We start from the raw sequence: 17,500 nt of genomic DNA, 5'->3' as shown, positions 1-17,500 counted from the left end.
GTCACTTTCAACTGTCTCAACATGAGATTCGTTGATTTTTTTTTTTAATTTTGGCGATGTTACTTTCTTTTTCGGATTGAAATTTAACTGTTCTACATTTTTCAGGGATTATCTTTTTCTGGATATTTCCGGAATTCCGGATTTTTTTCTCAACTTTTAGTTTTTCTGGATATCCAAAACGTTTTCCATACATACAAGTTTAAGTATATATTTTTGTAATATATTTGTTTTTTAAGCTTTTTCACTCATCACTCATACAAAAATTAAGAATAGTTTGAAAAAAAATATTGGAAATAGCACCTAAAAACAAAATTTTGAGGAAAATAAGGGAAAATATATTCCGGATTTTTTCTGGATATTTTACCCAAACAAGTTTCCGGATTTTTAAAATATGACCTGGATGATCTATGATTTTTCTAAATATTTATTTACAGCATGTTTTTATATAACATTTTGATCTTCATCAGACCATACATGGTTATTCCCAACAATTAGCATTCCAGCATGCATTCTTCCATGGTACTATGATTCATTTGAAGTCTTTTATCTGAAAGAATAGTGGTCACTGTGCTGAAATATCTTTCAACTGCGCTTTTAGATGATGGTAAACAGAAGCACAACTCATTTAGCAGCTAAATATTTGGAAAATTAGATTTTTTAAGTTTCCATAATTTCTCTGAAACTTCTAGATAAGTTAACTTTGAATAATATTTTTTTACCATTATTTGTAGATGTTACTCTTAATTACATAAAATTGGTACATCATGTTACTCTTAATTACATAAAATTGGATAAAAGTATAGGGCAATTTTTGTTATTGCAGAAGAAATTAAATAAAAGAGCCTCACTGTTTGTTTTAAAAAGATGTTGACAAAATTGTATGCATGTATGAAACTGTTTCCTTAATGTTGTTTTAATTTCGATGATTAAATTTCTATTGAAATTTTCTTTGTCCAGTCGGCATAATCAACTTTTTGACTTATTAAGTAATTACATGTTTTATAACAATGTTATTAAGTTAATTAGTTAATTAGTATTAATTACTTTTTATTATTTTACATTAAAAATTAGTTTAAAAAATATATATTTTGATAAAAACATATTATTCAAAGTTAACTTGTCTAAAAATTTGGCAGAAATCATGGAAATATAATAAAGCTCATTTTCCAAATATTTCGCTTTTAGCAAAGTATTTGGAAAATGGCCGCTATTCTTTATATGACACTATTCATAATGACTTATGATTGCTATTCTTTCAGATAAAAGACCTTATAGTAAAGCATAGCACCATATTACCAATAAAGCAAACCCAGTTGTAGATGTTTGGCTGCCCTAGGCACAGACCCTGTTTCAGATATTTGGCAGCCCTAGGCGTAGTTTATTATGTACTTATCAATAATTCATGCACTATATTATTTTTAAACCCTTATTTCATCGCTCACATTTTATATTCATATTTTAAAAATCTAATTCAAGTTATTAAACACTTTAGATTTTACAACTTTGAATTGAATTAAAAAAAAGTTCTTTTTTTATATTGGCCTATATTATTCTCAAATAGATTGAATAGAAGCAAAACTATAAGTCTATTAAGCAAAACGCTTTTAAATTTAAAAGATAAAAATTTGATTTAAAATTTACTTTTTTACTTTTTTTTTTTTTTCTTAGGTAAAGATTTATTTTCCTTTTTCAGTTTATGGTTTTTGTTTTCATTTTTATTAAGTTTACTTGCGTTTTTAAGCTCTATTTTTAAAATGCGCGAAAACTCTCAAACTATTTAAAAGTTGTAGCCAAGTTATCAAAACAAAAATTGTACATGCGTGGTATATATATAAAGATGTGCGATCGCACATCTTCCTGCGAAACACTGACGCAGTACTTATTTTCACACAGTCGCTACTTACATTTAGAGTTATAACTTACATTAAGAAAAATAGTTTAAAGAGCATTTTGAAGTAGACTTAAAAAATCTACATTCTACTAGCAAAGTTTTAACTGCTCAATCACTAGACCGTTGCTACAAGTTTTATTAGATTTTATACAAGTTTTACAATATTCTAAACATTTTAATTCTTGGATTAGAAGCTCCCATAACTGTGAAATCTTCATTGACAAAACTCAGAATAATTATCTTTTTTTACAAGAAAGAAAATTATACTCATCATTCTGAGTTTCATAAAATAATGAGCATAATTTTCATTATGCTTCTTGGAGGTATGTAGAAGATTTAGAAAATAACATATATAAATACAGTATTGAATGAGATCTAACTTTTAAAATGAAGTCCACCTGGAAGAATTATAACAAATATTTGCTTTATTTTTTGTATTTTTTACCAGATTTACATTTTACCCCAACCCAAAGTTTTAAGTTAAGTTTTGAAAATAGTGTGGCTTTGCTGGTAAAAATAATGGTGTCCTGATTTTATATTTATTGATTTAAAAAAAAAGTTATACAGTAAAAATTAAATATAATTATTTTAGTCTCAAAATTAGTAAATTTCTAAATTATTTTTTCCCAAAATCGGTAAAAAATTAGTTTGGAAATAATTTTAACTTTTATACAATTGTTTATTCTGTATTTATGAGGGTGTTAACATATTTTTATGGTATCTATTACGAGGTTACGTGTTGAAATGTCATATTTATAAGATTGTTAAAGTATTTTATTTTATAATCTTAAATGTTTTTTATGTTGAAGTTTATTTTTGCTCAAAAAGTAAAGCTCAAGAAGATGATGAAAATGGTTAGATGGTAATCAGAAGTTTTTGCTTCTTAATTTTGACTATTTCAAATTCAAAATTGTGGTTGTTAAATTGTAAAATACAAGTTCTCTGGTATCAATTATGAATATTTTTCCTGTCAGTTTTACATACAATAAATTTACATACAAATAAGTTTACTGTCAGCTTTACATACAGTAAATACATAAAGTTTGCTGTCTTTAAATACAGTAAGTAGAGTTTATAGTCTTTACATGAAGAGAGATTTTGGAGAACTAAAAGCCCTAAAATGTATCAGGTAAAAATTTTATTTAATGCTACTGCTTGATTTGAACATAACACCAAAAATAAAAAAATAAAACTGTAAATATTTATTTTCTTTTTATAAGAAATAGAGTTAATAAATATTTAAACTATAAGTTTACAAAAACAAAATAAAATTAAATTTATAAATGTTTATATTTGATTTTTAATGTAACTCTTCTATAGTGTTATAAATTTTTAAAAGGGTTTAGAAGTCACTGATGTTGGAAAAGAAAATAACGAAGAAAGTTTAGTCCAAAATAAAGAGAAGGTAAATTTAATACATTAGCATATTTTTGGTTTTGTGTATATTATAACAATTGTTTTTCCAGGTTAAAATAAGATTCTTACAAGATTCCTAAATGCTATTTTTGATACCAATACTGCTCTCATTTTTTGACAGCAGTGTTGGTATAAAGAATTCAATAACAATATCTAGGATTTTTGACACATCCTAGAAATAGTTATTTAACCCATTGGCCGCAGTGAGCCATGATTATGGCTTTTACTTTGCAGTACAGCAAGCCATAATACACGTGTTTAGTGTTAAAGTCAAAACCCATGATCGTGGCTTTTGACTTTAACACTAAAAATGTGGCTGTGAGTTTAACACTAAAATATTGGTTTTTGTTAATTTTAAATAGTACCACTTAATAGTACAGAGTTCTTTTCCTTGCTTATGTTATTCAGATTCATATAGCTGTTTCAAAATTTTTTAATCATCATTGGATTTTTTTAAATTATTAAATTTCTTTTTAAATTAGTTAAACAACAAGTATGCCTAATAAAGTATGTTTTTTCATTACCTACAAGTTGATGCTATATTATTAATATATTGTTATCATTAAAATGGTTACAGTCTTTTATCAAGTTCTTACCAAAAATTATAAAACATATTTACAACAGAATTATAAAATTGACTAAGAATTTATCTTAGCTTGAAATCTTTGGTGTTATTATTGTTGTTGTTACTATTAGTGTTTTGTTATTATTCATATTATTGTTCAGAGAATCTTTAGATAATAAAATTTATTGCTCCCTTTTAGTTACAAATTGAAGATATGCGTAAAGAACTTGAAAAAAAAGACTTAAAGATCGTAGAGCTACAGGCTGAGGTTATTTTATATATTTTTTTTAGTTTTTAATTTTTATACATTTTTTATTTTTCTTGAAATAATATAATGTTTAATGTTTTACACTACTAAATTCTTTATACTATTTTTTCTATATTCTAGATACTAGATTCTTTGTACTTTATACTTGGTGTTTATAAAATTTTTGTCTTAATGAATGTATAAATAGAGCTATAATGTTACTTAAAGTTTGTTATTACTTAAAGTTATTACTTGAAGTTTGTTATTACTTAAAGTTACATTTTACAAGAAGTAGTAACAAACTGAGTATTATAATTGAAGTAGCTGAGAATCTAGTTGATTACCTATTAGAAGTTTTACACTACAATTTTTTGTACCAAGATGTCTATACTTTTATTTTGTTTGTTTAGCTTTTAGCTCTTCATAACAAAGTAAAATTTGAAACTGAAAAGCGTTATTCTGCCGAGGTAATCACTTAATAGTATTCTTAAATATCTTGTTTTTAAAAATTTTTATAATTTATACTTTAACATTGATTTTTTAAAGTATTCTCATATTTTATCATTATTACATTGGTATTGTAACATTGTTGCTGTTGATTGATAATCATTATTTCATTGTCATTATACAGGGTGCGGCAACCATTCGCAAAACTTTTTAGAACATTTTTTAAATTAAATTTTTAAAGCACTAAAAAACTATATTCATGGAATATTAATAGAAGAAAAGTTGAAGATAATTACTTTTTCCACCTTAACATTCAATTAAGTCTCCTTTTTTTTTTGATCACTGTCTCAAGCCTAGGACGGAAGGACTGGCAGGTGCTTATTATGTAGTCCTTTGACATTGAGTTCCAAGCACGGGTAATTGATGACTTCAGTGACTTGACACTTAAGTGGACCTTTTTGCAATCGTTACTCTCAACAACGCCTCACACACTATAGTCGAGGGGATTCAGGTCATGGCTGGACGGCGGTCAAAACTGTTTTGGCCAAAAATTATTGAGTCCTGAAGATATTGTTGAGTTTTTCTAGACCCATGACAAGGTGCATTGTCCTGTTGATATAATTGTTTTCTGGGAATGTCTTCTTCAGCCTTGGCACCACATAGTGTTTTATTAAGTTAATATACACATCAGAAGTAACTTTTTCTTTCTCTTTGATGTAGATTGGTGGACATTTCTCTCCATTAAAAGCGATAATTCCTAGCATCATGATGGACTTAGGGTGCTTAATGTGACACAAAAGTGATGCTTTGTCACCCTTCTGCACAATGAATCTGTCATTTCGCCTGTTTATCATACAGTCAACATGAAAAAGGTTTTCATTTAAGAAAACTTTAACTGTTGACGAAGCATGGCTTTTTAGCTGATTTAGAAGCTTCTTTAATCGTTCCAATCGTAAAGTTTATAGTCTTTCTGTTAACAGTTGACATAAAGGTCGGGCCACACTTACTTTTTCAAGTGATTTTAAAGTTCTTCTGACTGTCCTTTCATCAACATTGAACAATTTTGATGAAAGGACAAAAACAAATTGCGGAAGTATTTTATTTACATCACAAAACCTAGCTAAAAATTAGTTCATGAACCGCTGCCGCACCCTGTAAGTACATTACCAATATCATTATTACATCATTGCATCATTATTACATCATTGCATCATTATTACATCATTACATCATTATTAAATCATTTCATCATTATCACATTGTTGCATCATTACCGCATCATTGCATCATTATTATCACATCATTGGTATCCCTTGTCAAAAAGTCTTATAGGATCCTGTAAGAATTTAGAACAAAAAAAATTTTGGATTTAAACCCCATTAAATTAGAACACATAAGTTAAAAAGTGTTTATAGTTATCAAAGTTTTTTTTTTTTTGTTTCAAAATCCTATAGGACTATTTGGCTAGGGATATCCTTAATGTATTATTTGATTAATACATATTGATGTATAGTCAAATACGCAGTTTGTAAGTTGTAAACAACTTAAATTTTTAAAAAAACTATTAAAAATTTACTTTATAACTACACTGAATCATTCTACTTTTTTTCTTATGCATGGAGGAGTTTTTTGGTAATGTTTTACTTCATCTAAAAAAAACCTTTTACATGCAGTAGAACATCACTGAAAAAAATATATTACCAAAGATAAAATATAGCTCTTCTTCTTTAGTAATATATTTTGCAGTCTTCAATTAGTCTGACAGTTTTGTTTTGCTTCATTGTTAATAGATTATAATGACTTTATATTTATACATGTGTTAAAAATTGTTGTTAGTTTTCCAAAATACTGTTAAGAAAAATATATTTACTATAAGATAAGATGGTTAATATGATGGATAATATTACGGATAATAAGATAAGATGGTTAATGTGAGTTAAAATAAGATGAACTATTAAAATTTTTTAAGTTGTTTTTAAAATTTATGGATGAAACAATATAATATAACAATTTTAATAAAACATTTAATACTTCATAGTGATCTCCAAGTCCTGTTCTTTTTCGACAACTTCAAAAGATGTCTGTTTAATGTTTCAAGGCCGGCAGAAACAACATTGTCGTCAAACTTTATATAAATTATAGAATTTAAGTCATTAAATGGTGCATTTGTGCATTAAAAAAGTGGGATGATTTTTTTATATAACTTTCTTTACATTCTACTATCTAGTATGATGGAAGGCTCCAGGTCTGTGCCATTGAACATTTTTATGTTTTGTATCTAATAATTGCCAAGCAAGCAATAACAATGAAAGACTTATAATATATAGAAATATATATATATTTATATAAGAAATATATATATATATATATATATATATATATATATATATATATATATACATATATATATATATATATATATATATATATATATATATATATATATATATATATATATATATATATATATATATATATATATATATATATATATGCGTATGTATGTATGTATGTTAGGGGTGTCCACTATCAAAAATATTTCAAAACCACCCAAATTGAATTTTTTCCCATTCTAGTGTTTGTGTACAGGGTAAAAAAAAGTTTTACTAAATTTTAATGACTACTCTAGAGCCCCATTAAAAGCCCCTAAAAATAAGCCCCAATTTCCTGTTTAACCCATTAGTGCCTGAGTTTTTTGTTACGTTTTACGATTTATAGAGATGGCACAAATGGGTTAAAACAGTAGCACATTTTTTTATTAATTATGATTCATAATCACAAATCATAATCATATATTGATTGAAATTATGATTGTGTCTGCTGTAATTAAAGCTGCTGGTGGAAACTTGGAGGATTTTGATATCTCCAGATCGACATCTTGTCGAAGTAGAATGTTAAATCAATAGAGGATTGCTGATAGTGTTATAGATAATGTGAGGCTCAACCCACCTCAGTTTAGTGCCCTTCACTGGGACGGAAAATTGCTAAAAGACATACTAGTCGTGCAACATGAACAGTTAGCTGTGCTTGTGTCGGGGGCTCCAGAATACAGTGAGGGAAAATTGCTTGGTGTTTCCGTTCTCGTTGATTCGAAAGGAGAGACTCAAGCAAATCCAACATTAGATCTCTTAGAAGCTTGGGATCTAAGTCACAATGTTGTGGCATTGGTATTTGATACCACTACCAGTAATAGTGACATCCACAATGGTGCTGCTAAATTGATTGAAGAAAACTTAGGTCGAAAACTTCTCTATCTTGCCTGTCTAAATCACATTTTTGAAATCTTTGTTGGATCAGTTTAGAAGAAATTATTTGGAAACATTTTTGGTCCAGAGAATAAATTCTTTGCTGAATTTAAAACTGCTTGGCCAGCATTGGATAAACAGTTGCCAATCGAAACTTTAGCTGTTGAAGGCACCTGGTTGCAAAACCTCAAAGAACAGACCATACAGCATTTGACACTACTTGCTAAGGAAGATGCTACAACATTTCCAAGAGATGACTATCGTGAATGTGCTGAGAACACACTGATCATCTTTGGGCAAACTCCACCGCGGGGTGTACACTTTCTTAAACCAGGAGCTATCCAACAAGCTCGGTGGATGGCATGTAACATTTATGCGAACAAAATGTTCATGTTTTCTAAACAATTGCCTTATGATCAGAGGATGACAACCAAACTTTTTAGAATGAATAGATATCTTTCTCTTTTCCACACACCAGCTTGGACAAAAGCTAACATTGGTGCTGATACGCCTATGAATGACCTGCACCACGACATGATGGACTACAAAGAAATAGACAAGGAAGTTGCTGATGTCATTCGTTCCAAAATAACCAATCACCGATGGTATTTGACAGAAGAGGTAGTTCCATTTGCTTTCTTCAGCAAACATGTTAGTTCCACTGTGAAAAAAGATATGGCAGCCAAACTCTTGGAAATTCCAGTACCCAAAAATTTTCGTCTTGGTAAGCCAGTTTTTCGTCAAATCACTCGTCAAACAAGTTTGTCAAATCTTCTGGGATCTGAATCTCACTCATTGTTCAGCATTCTTGGCATCAATACAGATTGGCTTGCTAAACCAATTGAACAGTGGACAGAGCAACCAAGATACAAAGGAGCTGAAAAATTTGTTTGTGCGGTAAAAGTTGTAAATGATACCGCAGAAAGAGGAGTTAAACTGATTTCAGAATTTGTCACCATCATAACCAGTGATCCAGAACAAAGAGAATGGTTGCTGCAGGGCATTGAAAATCACAGGCAGCCATATCCTGATTTTGGCAAAAAAAACTTTTGGACAATGAAACAACATTAATAACATTCAGAAAGACAGTCTTAATTTTAGTTTTGGGGTTCCCGTCTGATACTTTGACTATAACTGTTAACCAAAAATGCAGAACTAGCTTGGTTAAACTGGATAATTTAATATATATTATGCAAGCTGCTTTTGTTTGGCTTGATTTCTGTGATTTAATTTCTAAATAATTGAAAAATGAGATTCACAATAATTATTTCTCTGTGTTTTAACTAAAAAAGATACTGTTTCAAACAGGAAATTGGGGCTTGTCTTTAGGGGCTCTGAGGGGGCTCTGGAATAGTTATTAAAATTGGATAAAAAAAATTTTTTTCATTATACACAAACACTAGAATGAGAAAAAATTCAATTTGGGTGGTTTAGAAAATTTTTTGCATAGTGGACACCCCTAATGTATGTATGTATTACAAATGTTTTTAATTTTATGTTTATATTATATTTCTTTAATTATTTTATTTTTAGGCTGAAGCAAACCTTGTAAAGCAACAACTTGAAGATAATCATGTAAGTTAAGAAGATACATATTCTTCTTATGTTTTTTTTGTTGATAATTTAGTCTATTTTTTTATATTATCCTTTTTTTTAACTCATGAAACCTGTAGTGTAATTCTTCTAAACCTCCTAACTAAATTCTCATAAACCTGTAGCGTAATTCTCACATGAATATATTTTGTTTTTGCAGTATTGTTATTGGTTGCCTTAAAAATTTATTCAAAAAATGTCATTACACAGCATAAATTTGTTTGATTATAATGTAACAGAAATAAATTTTTGTATATAATTATACATAAAAAAAACAAAAATGATAATTTATAAAATTAGGTTAAAAAAAATAGTATTTTTTATTTTATAAAATTTGCATCAAATTAATAAAATCAGGCAATAAAATTAGCCATTAAAATATTAACTTTAAGTAAATCTGTACTATTTTTGTTTTGTTTTTGTATCTTTATTAGTGTAATAATCTGTGATTGGTTTTTAATTATTTTTTAATTCTATCATCTTTATCATTGTTTATATATTTTATATTTGAAAATATATATATATATATATATATATATATATATATATATATATATATATATATATATATATATATATTTATAATCAAAAAATTCTGAGCTTTTAATGCTTTTAACGTTGTTTTTTTTAAGTCTTAGTTTTTTTTAAAGGTTTTAGTCTTTTTTATTTCCACTATATTTTATTAATCAAAAAAAATGTTAAGCTTTTGACACAAGCAAGTTTTAATAGACTTTTTTCTTTTTTTTTTCCTTTTTTTTATGGTCTTCACTACTTTGATATATTAGGCTTTCAATCAGTTTAACAGAAACATTGAGCAAAATCAACAGTTTGATTTTGCTCATTGTTTCTTATAAGGTATTGTTAATATTATTTTTAACTAATAATATGAAAATACATCTAAAACACGAAAATTATATATTTAAGAGCTTGCAAATTAGAGAGATGTAAGATATCTAAAATCGTTAGCTGCAAATATGAAAGATAAGACATCTAAGATTTTGTATATTATGAAGATGGAAGATATCTAAGATTTACTATATTGTGAAGGTGGAAGACATCTAAGATTTTGTATATTGTAAAGACAGAAGACACCCAAGAAATCTCTGGTTTTCCGTCTAAGGCATCTTTCTCTTTTTTACCAAGATCTTGTCTAACAAAACATTTTTTTCATCCACTTCCTGATTTCCTTTTGATTGTACCAGTGTCCTTAAATCGTTTTACAACACTCTGCACTGTTCTCAAAGCAATCTGCAACTCTTTAGAAATTGTTTTGTTTGATACACCAGGATTTTCAACAAAAAAACTTTTCTCGCTTCTTATCTTGATTTGTATATATATATATATATATATATGTATGTATGTATATATATGTGTATATATATATGTGTATATATATATGTGTGTATATATATATATATATATATATATATATATATATATATATATATATATATATATATATATATATATATATATATATATGCATGTATATATGTAATAAAAGTTATTATAATAGAATAGTAATAATTAATTATTATTATTGTAGCTTGGTTTTGTTTTTTGTATTAGAAAATTAGCAAAACGTTTATTAACAAGCAAGTTGTATTTGAAAATGGTAAAATAGGTATGACTTTATTTTAAATTGTGAAAAATAAGAACATTTGTGTATAAATAAATTTTTCAAAAATGATACTTTATTTGCAATGAAAAATTTTCAAATCAGTTGATTTGTTTAAGAATATTTAAGAAAGTTTCTATTCATGATCACTATTTAAAAGAAAGAATTATTTGAAATAAATCGGTTTTCTTTGGCTTGGGTTTTGGTTCTTATGTATAATTTTTAAAAGCTTTTACCTTATAGTTGTACTTATTTTTAAGTTCTTAGGTTTGTCTCTAATATTCAATATGCTACCAATAACTAAAACATTGGAAACAATTATGCCATCGTTTGACTACATATTAAAAGTTTATTATTCATATAAAACTGATCAACAAAACTTTTTTTTCATTTTATAAAACAACTACCATAAAAGTAGTTTTCTGTATTTTTTTTATTAGGTATAGATGAGGTCATTAATTAATGACCTCTTCTATACCTTATTAAAAAATATTGTAACTTTTTATTAAATTATTCTTGTTATCATATTTGACCACTAAATGGTAAAATGGCCTCATAGTCAGGGATGCAAAGTCCCCAAAGGACTCCAACTTTATATCTGTATTTTTTCATAGTCTATGGTGTTCAGAAGCTCTAAACATATTGGTTGATTTATTATCTACTATAAGAAAAAAATTTTTGATATTAAATGACTTGGAACTTATTGTTTTTACCCGGAGTCCTTGCTGCCATTATACCTAAGGACTCTGGGTTCAAAAAATTTTTGTTTCTCTAAATTAAAAGTCTTGATTTTTTCCCCATTAATAGTCGATAAGCTTTTTTATATTTTTAAAGCTCCTGGTTACCAAAAACTAGGAAAAAGTAATTTTTTTGTGACTTTCAAATCTGGAGTCTTTTTTGGAAATCCGCATCCCTGCTCATAGTTATTTGATTTGTTTATATATGTATACAAATACCAGTATAGCTTCATTATTTCAGCGTTTTAATATCAGGCTGAAATATTAGTCATGATTGGCTGCAATTGTTTGACAATATTGTAGTGCTTCAAACAATCCAACATCATGTATACATTGTTACATTGGACAGTTTACCCAACATTTATTCAATATTGGTGCAGTAACCCAAATCTTACTTCATATAAGCTAAGATCACCAAGATCGGACCAATATTGCTTGCTACTAGGAAAATTTTGGTTGATGATCCCAGTATAGAATAATACACACTATCTTAGATAAAAACCTTCAAAAACTATTTTGGAATTTTACTTTGTTAATTAAATAGTTTAGAAGCAAATACAAAATAGTTTGTAAAAATTTATACAAAATAATTAAACTAATCGGAAAATTTGGAAATATAGAAGTATAGAAAATAAATAATGCAGAAATAATAACACACAAAGGAAGAGACACAAAAGAACAAAAATATACTTTATTATGGTTTTTTTTTTTTTTTTTGGTGATAGTTTTAGTGCTTTTAGGCTATGGGCTGAAATAAGCATGTTGCAACTCAATTGCCAATTATGATTGCTTGTTGCAATTTTTCAATTTGTTTTTCTTCTTTTTTTAAAATAAGGCTTTTTTGGTAATTTTTTAGTTAACAGCTGTAAAGTATCAGATTTCGAACACTGCCATGATGGTCATGGATGGTGTTCTTGTTATTGCTTTTTGTTGTAAATTGTCAAGGCTACATAAAGAGCTCATCAATAAAGTTAAGTTTACTAACTTAAACATAACTTTACTAACAAATTATTCAATCTATTACAAGTATTTGTGACCTTTAAAGTTTTTTGTAATTTTAAAGTCTTTTAAAGTTCACCAGACTTGCTTTTTTATATTAATAGTAGAGATTTGTTAGTTTAATGTTTGAATTTCGGTGTTGATAGATATTATTCTTTGATTTGCAAAGACTTCAATAGTCACATGATTGGAATGGACATATACTTATGTATCAAGAAAGTGGAGAATGACAATCTTTTTACCTAATGTTAATTAAAGTATGCTTTAAAGTTGATTTCATCAAACTGTGGCACTATAAACACTGAAATCCATTACTGCATTGTTTTTTTTGCATGAAAAGTTGTAAAAATGTATTTCAAATTTATAAAAAAAACCTATTAAAAAGGTGAAAACTTGTGTTTTTAAAATAATCCTTAAAATATAGGTAAACTTGAAAAAAATAGTTTAAAATTCCACAAGAATAGAATTATAAAAGCTACAGCTGCATTGCAAATATTTTCAGATATTTCAAATTTTTCACTTATATTTTAACAACTTTTCAACTTTGAAGTACCCTAAAAAGAAAAAAAAATTGATCAACTGCATATCACCCCATAGTTTTCTCTTGTGCCATTTCCAATTGTTATCATTATTATATCACATTTATCTTTTTCGTAAGAAAAATTCTATTAAAAGCAATTTTCTGTAAATCAGGTAAAGCTCAATAGTGACCTTCTTCAATAATCCTATTTTTTTAGTATGTTGATGCTATTTATACTAGAAGGTAAATTCCAAAAAAATGTTCAAAAAATATATATTATTTCTCTAAATATTAAATAAATACATTTTTAGAAATATTGACTAAATATAGTCATCATTTTTTATATAGTTAAATATAGAATCATTTTTTAACTTCAAAATAGAGCAAAGTACATACTTTTTAATGGGTATTTCACATATCGGCTGGTTCAGAACTAAAAATGATAAAATGTTAATGAACTATTAATAATAAACTAGGTAAATAGTAAACATTTTGGCCTATCTAAATATCATACTTCATAAGTACTCAGAAATTAGTTTTTTGGTATTTTTTATCTTTATTTTCATCTAAAGTTGCAAGTAATCCATAGTTTTTTATTGCTATAAATCTCTATCTAGTATACAGACTCGTAGCAACTGGTGGGCAGCAGGGGCATTTGCCCCCCCCCCCCTCCATTAATTTTGAAGGAATTGACTGAAAAAATGACTTAAAAAAGAAAGAAAAAAAAATCCTTAAAACTATTTCAGGGTAGTACCCCTCCCCCCCCCCCCTCCCCCCATCCTTTCTCAATATAATTTTTGTTCCTACGGCCCTGGTATAGTACCTAAAAATAAAAACATACTTATGAGAAATTAGGGACTAGTCTCAAAATCTAACTCAAAAATGGAGTTCAAGTTTATTAGCAAAATTTTTGTGATTTCATTTACAGTAAAAGTTCATTTTCAAAAATGGGGATTAACCTTTTGTCTATCATATTTATAAAAAATACCTGTGGGGTGTTGCAATTGTAACAAAAAACAATATATATATTTAACATAGATAGTTACTTTTTTATCAATAGCAGGCTTTTGTTAGATTCGTACTAGAGGATCAATTAAAAAATATTTTTCAAAAAGTACTTGTTAGTTCTGTGTATATTGGGCTTCAAAGTTTGACAAATATTTTAGGATTATTGACCAAATGGTGTCAAGCCCATTTTCAAACTTGAAATTAGATCAAAGTCTATACATTTTCATAGTTATTTTACCATTATTTTAAAAGAGATTATTATTAAAAAAATGCATTTTTGGCTGATTCTTACAGAAAGTCACTCTTAAGGATAAATGGTGCATTAAAGTGATGTAAAAAGTTATTAACTGATATCAGGGTCCATTGTTCACACATTACTAAATCTTACATATTATCTCAGAAGTAAGGTTCTAGAAACTGTGTCATTAACAGAAACTGTGTCAAAGTTAAGCTTTAACAATGTTTCTTTTAATTGTTTTAAAATAAATATGTTTTTCAACTAGAAGTAACAAAGAAATTTAGCGACAGTGAGTGTTTGGTCATACTTGCTAATAATAAATACTTGATTATAGTAAAACCCAATTAAAAATTCAATTGTCCCCTAAAAAAGCTAATGGTATATATAATAAAACTTGATTGAAACTGGTGTTTTAAAAAGTAGGATTTATTTTAGCACAGCTGTAGTTGTTAACTGTTACTTTAATAGCAAAAATGTTTATTATGTTGTATTTAAACTTAAGATTTCAGAAATTTTATTTTTAATAAAAATTTATTTATTTTTTTCCCAGAAGAAAATATATCAAAAGACAAAGTTCAAACTCCTGAAGAAAATCTTTCAAAAGACAATACTGCTCAAACTCCTGAATTTCTTCTTAAATCAGAAGATTTGATAGAAGATTCTGAAAACCATAAAGATGATGACAAGATTACAGAAAATGCTGAAGATATTTATGATAGTGAGAATGAAATAAAAAACAACAAAAATCATATTAATGGAGATAGTGAGAATGAAGTTAAAAACAACGAAAATAATAATGATAGAGATAGTGACAGTGACGAATTCACTTCTTCAACTGGTTATAGGAAGAAAAGCCTTGGTAATAATTTTGAAGAACAAAAAGTGTTTTATAATATTGGCAATTTTAAATTAAGTTTAACTGTTTTGTTGACTTAGTTGTTGAGAGCTTTTATATTAGTTATGCACACATATGCTTTTGAGATAAATACTTTGTTAATTTTAAATGGTTAAAATAATATTCTATATAATGCTCTTTAATGCAGTGTTTATTATATTTATATTTAATGCAGTGTATATTAGTTATTAGGCAACTTAAAGGAAAATTTACTTCAAATGGATAAAAAAATATGAATTTTCATAAATTTACAGGTACTGCTAAACAACATATTGAAATGTTAGAAGAACACATTTTAAGTTTGGAAGAAGACATTAATCAGAGAGATAAAGAAATATATGAACTCGAAGCAAAACTAAAAGCAAGTATATTTAAATTTTAACAAAACTTATTATTTATTTACTCATTAATTTATTTATTTACTGTGATATGAACATATTGTTAATTACTTGTTTATTTACTTAGTTACTGTGATTAACTGATTTACTGTACTTTGATTTAGGTGAGCAGTGTACTAATATATTTTCACACTTTTTATTTTGAAGTCTGCACTGTAATTCAGACATTAATGACATTTTATACATAAAAAGTAATAATAATTGTAATGTACATAATAATAATAAATAAAAATAAATAACAATAATAATAATGAATTAACATAAAAAATAATAATAATAAACAATTTTTTGCAGTTGTTAGATTTTCTTCTAACAGATAATGTTACTACGGTTTGCCTAAACCCGAACCCTCAGTTAATATATATATATATTAAAGTCCTATTTATCCCAATTAAAGTGTTGCTTGTTTTTGCACTAAGAAATAAAGTTTTTAATTGTGTTGTTTTCATATTCTTCAAATATAACTTGTTTGTATTGATATTGTCATAACATTTTAATTATTTTATGTAGAGCAGCAAAGAACTTGTTGACTTGAATAATAATACAACAGTCTCTTTGGAGTTGTATAACCAACTGAAAGTAAGTTGTTTTTTAATAACTATGTTTTATAGATGTTATTTGTGCCACTATTTTGCACTTGATTATTCAGCCAAATTTTGGTTCCATTTTATTTTTAACATACATGTAGTATAAGGTAATTATAGTAATGTTATGCTATTGTAAACGCAAATTTAACGGTAATGGTAATTAATGGTATGTTAAGGTAATATGGTATTTTTAATAATGTTAAGATGATAAGAATAATGTTTATGTTTAGGGGTTTTTATTTTTATAAGTTGTTAGTGAATTATTATCTTAATTTTTGTGTTTTTAGTTCAAATTTTAAAATTAAATTTAGATTTATACTAAAATAATGTAAATAATAAAGTATAAATTTTAGTAATATATTTTGAATGAATTGTATTTAAATAAAATAAATTAAATAATATTTTTAAAAAGTTCTAATTAAAAATAATTATAAATAAATTTTATAAAATAATTTTTTAATAATAAAATAGTCTTAAACTTTTTCTTATAATTGTAAATAAAACAAGTTGATAAATTAATAGAACTAAACTTGGAGAAATACATACAAATAATATATTTTCTATAGTAACAAGTGTTCACTAATAGTTTCAAAGTTTATAAACTTCTTTAATAAAAAACGCTTCTTGAAGTAATGTTTCAAGTAATAGATTTTTGTTTACTTACATAATTCATGTCCTGCCTTTAGGTTCTTGGTTGAGTAAAGACTAGAGATGGTGTCTTGATAGAAATACTCATCTGCAGGCAACAAACATTAACTGTATCTGGCTATTGTCTTGTAGAAGGTCTACTAGGCATGTCTATGTCCTTTTTTCTTTTTTTTTTCAGAAGAAAATATTTCAAAGACAATATGGTTCAAATTCTTTTCAGATTCTATCTGTTGACCAGCTAGGCACCCCTTCTTTTAGGCTTGTGTAGATGTATTTATCATACATTATTTCCAGTTTAGGATGTTGAATGCTGGATCTTCTTGATTTTCTGATTCTGTTTTTGTGACTAGGCAGCTATTATCTCCTAATGATGAGGGTACGGCTCTAAAACTCAGTTTGATGGTTCTGAGGCCGGCTGGTAGTCAGATTTCCCAAACTCAGTGGATAC

The 17,500-nt window shown here is 26.8% G+C and overlaps 1 protein-coding gene across 10 annotated transcripts in view; it reads left to right on the top strand.

The window, feature by feature from the left end:
- The window catches only part of LOC100210311 (ankycorbin), a 56,477-nt gene that overhangs the window by 30,547 nt on the left and 8,430 nt on the right, over positions 1–17,500 (top strand). For 6 of the 10 annotated variants that reach the window (XM_065816375.1, XM_065816372.1, XM_065816379.1 and 3 more), the window contains 8 exons: positions 3,231–3,296; positions 4,072–4,140; positions 4,530–4,586; positions 9,345–9,386; positions 10,974–11,028; positions 15,075–15,383; positions 15,674–15,780; positions 16,328–16,396. In XM_065816375.1, coding sequence (XP_065672447.1) covers positions 3,231–3,296; positions 4,072–4,140; positions 4,530–4,586; positions 9,345–9,386; positions 10,974–11,028; positions 15,075–15,383; positions 15,674–15,780; positions 16,328–16,396 — 774 coding nt within the window. The remainder of the gene's footprint in view (positions 1–3,230; positions 3,297–4,071; positions 4,141–4,529; positions 4,587–9,344; positions 9,387–10,973; positions 11,029–15,074; positions 15,384–15,673; positions 15,781–16,327; positions 16,397–17,500) is intronic. The other 4 variants (XM_065816377.1, XM_065816373.1, XM_065816381.1 and 1 more) reach the window with 1 other exon arrangement.

This window comes from Hydra vulgaris, chromosome 13 (genome assembly GCF_038396675.1).
Source record: "Hydra vulgaris chromosome 13, alternate assembly HydraT2T_AEP".
NCBI lineage: Eukaryota > Metazoa > Cnidaria > Hydrozoa > Anthoathecata > Hydridae > Hydra > Hydra vulgaris.
The sequence above is the reverse complement of the archived record's forward strand: the minus strand, read 5'-3'. Positions and strand labels throughout refer to the sequence as shown.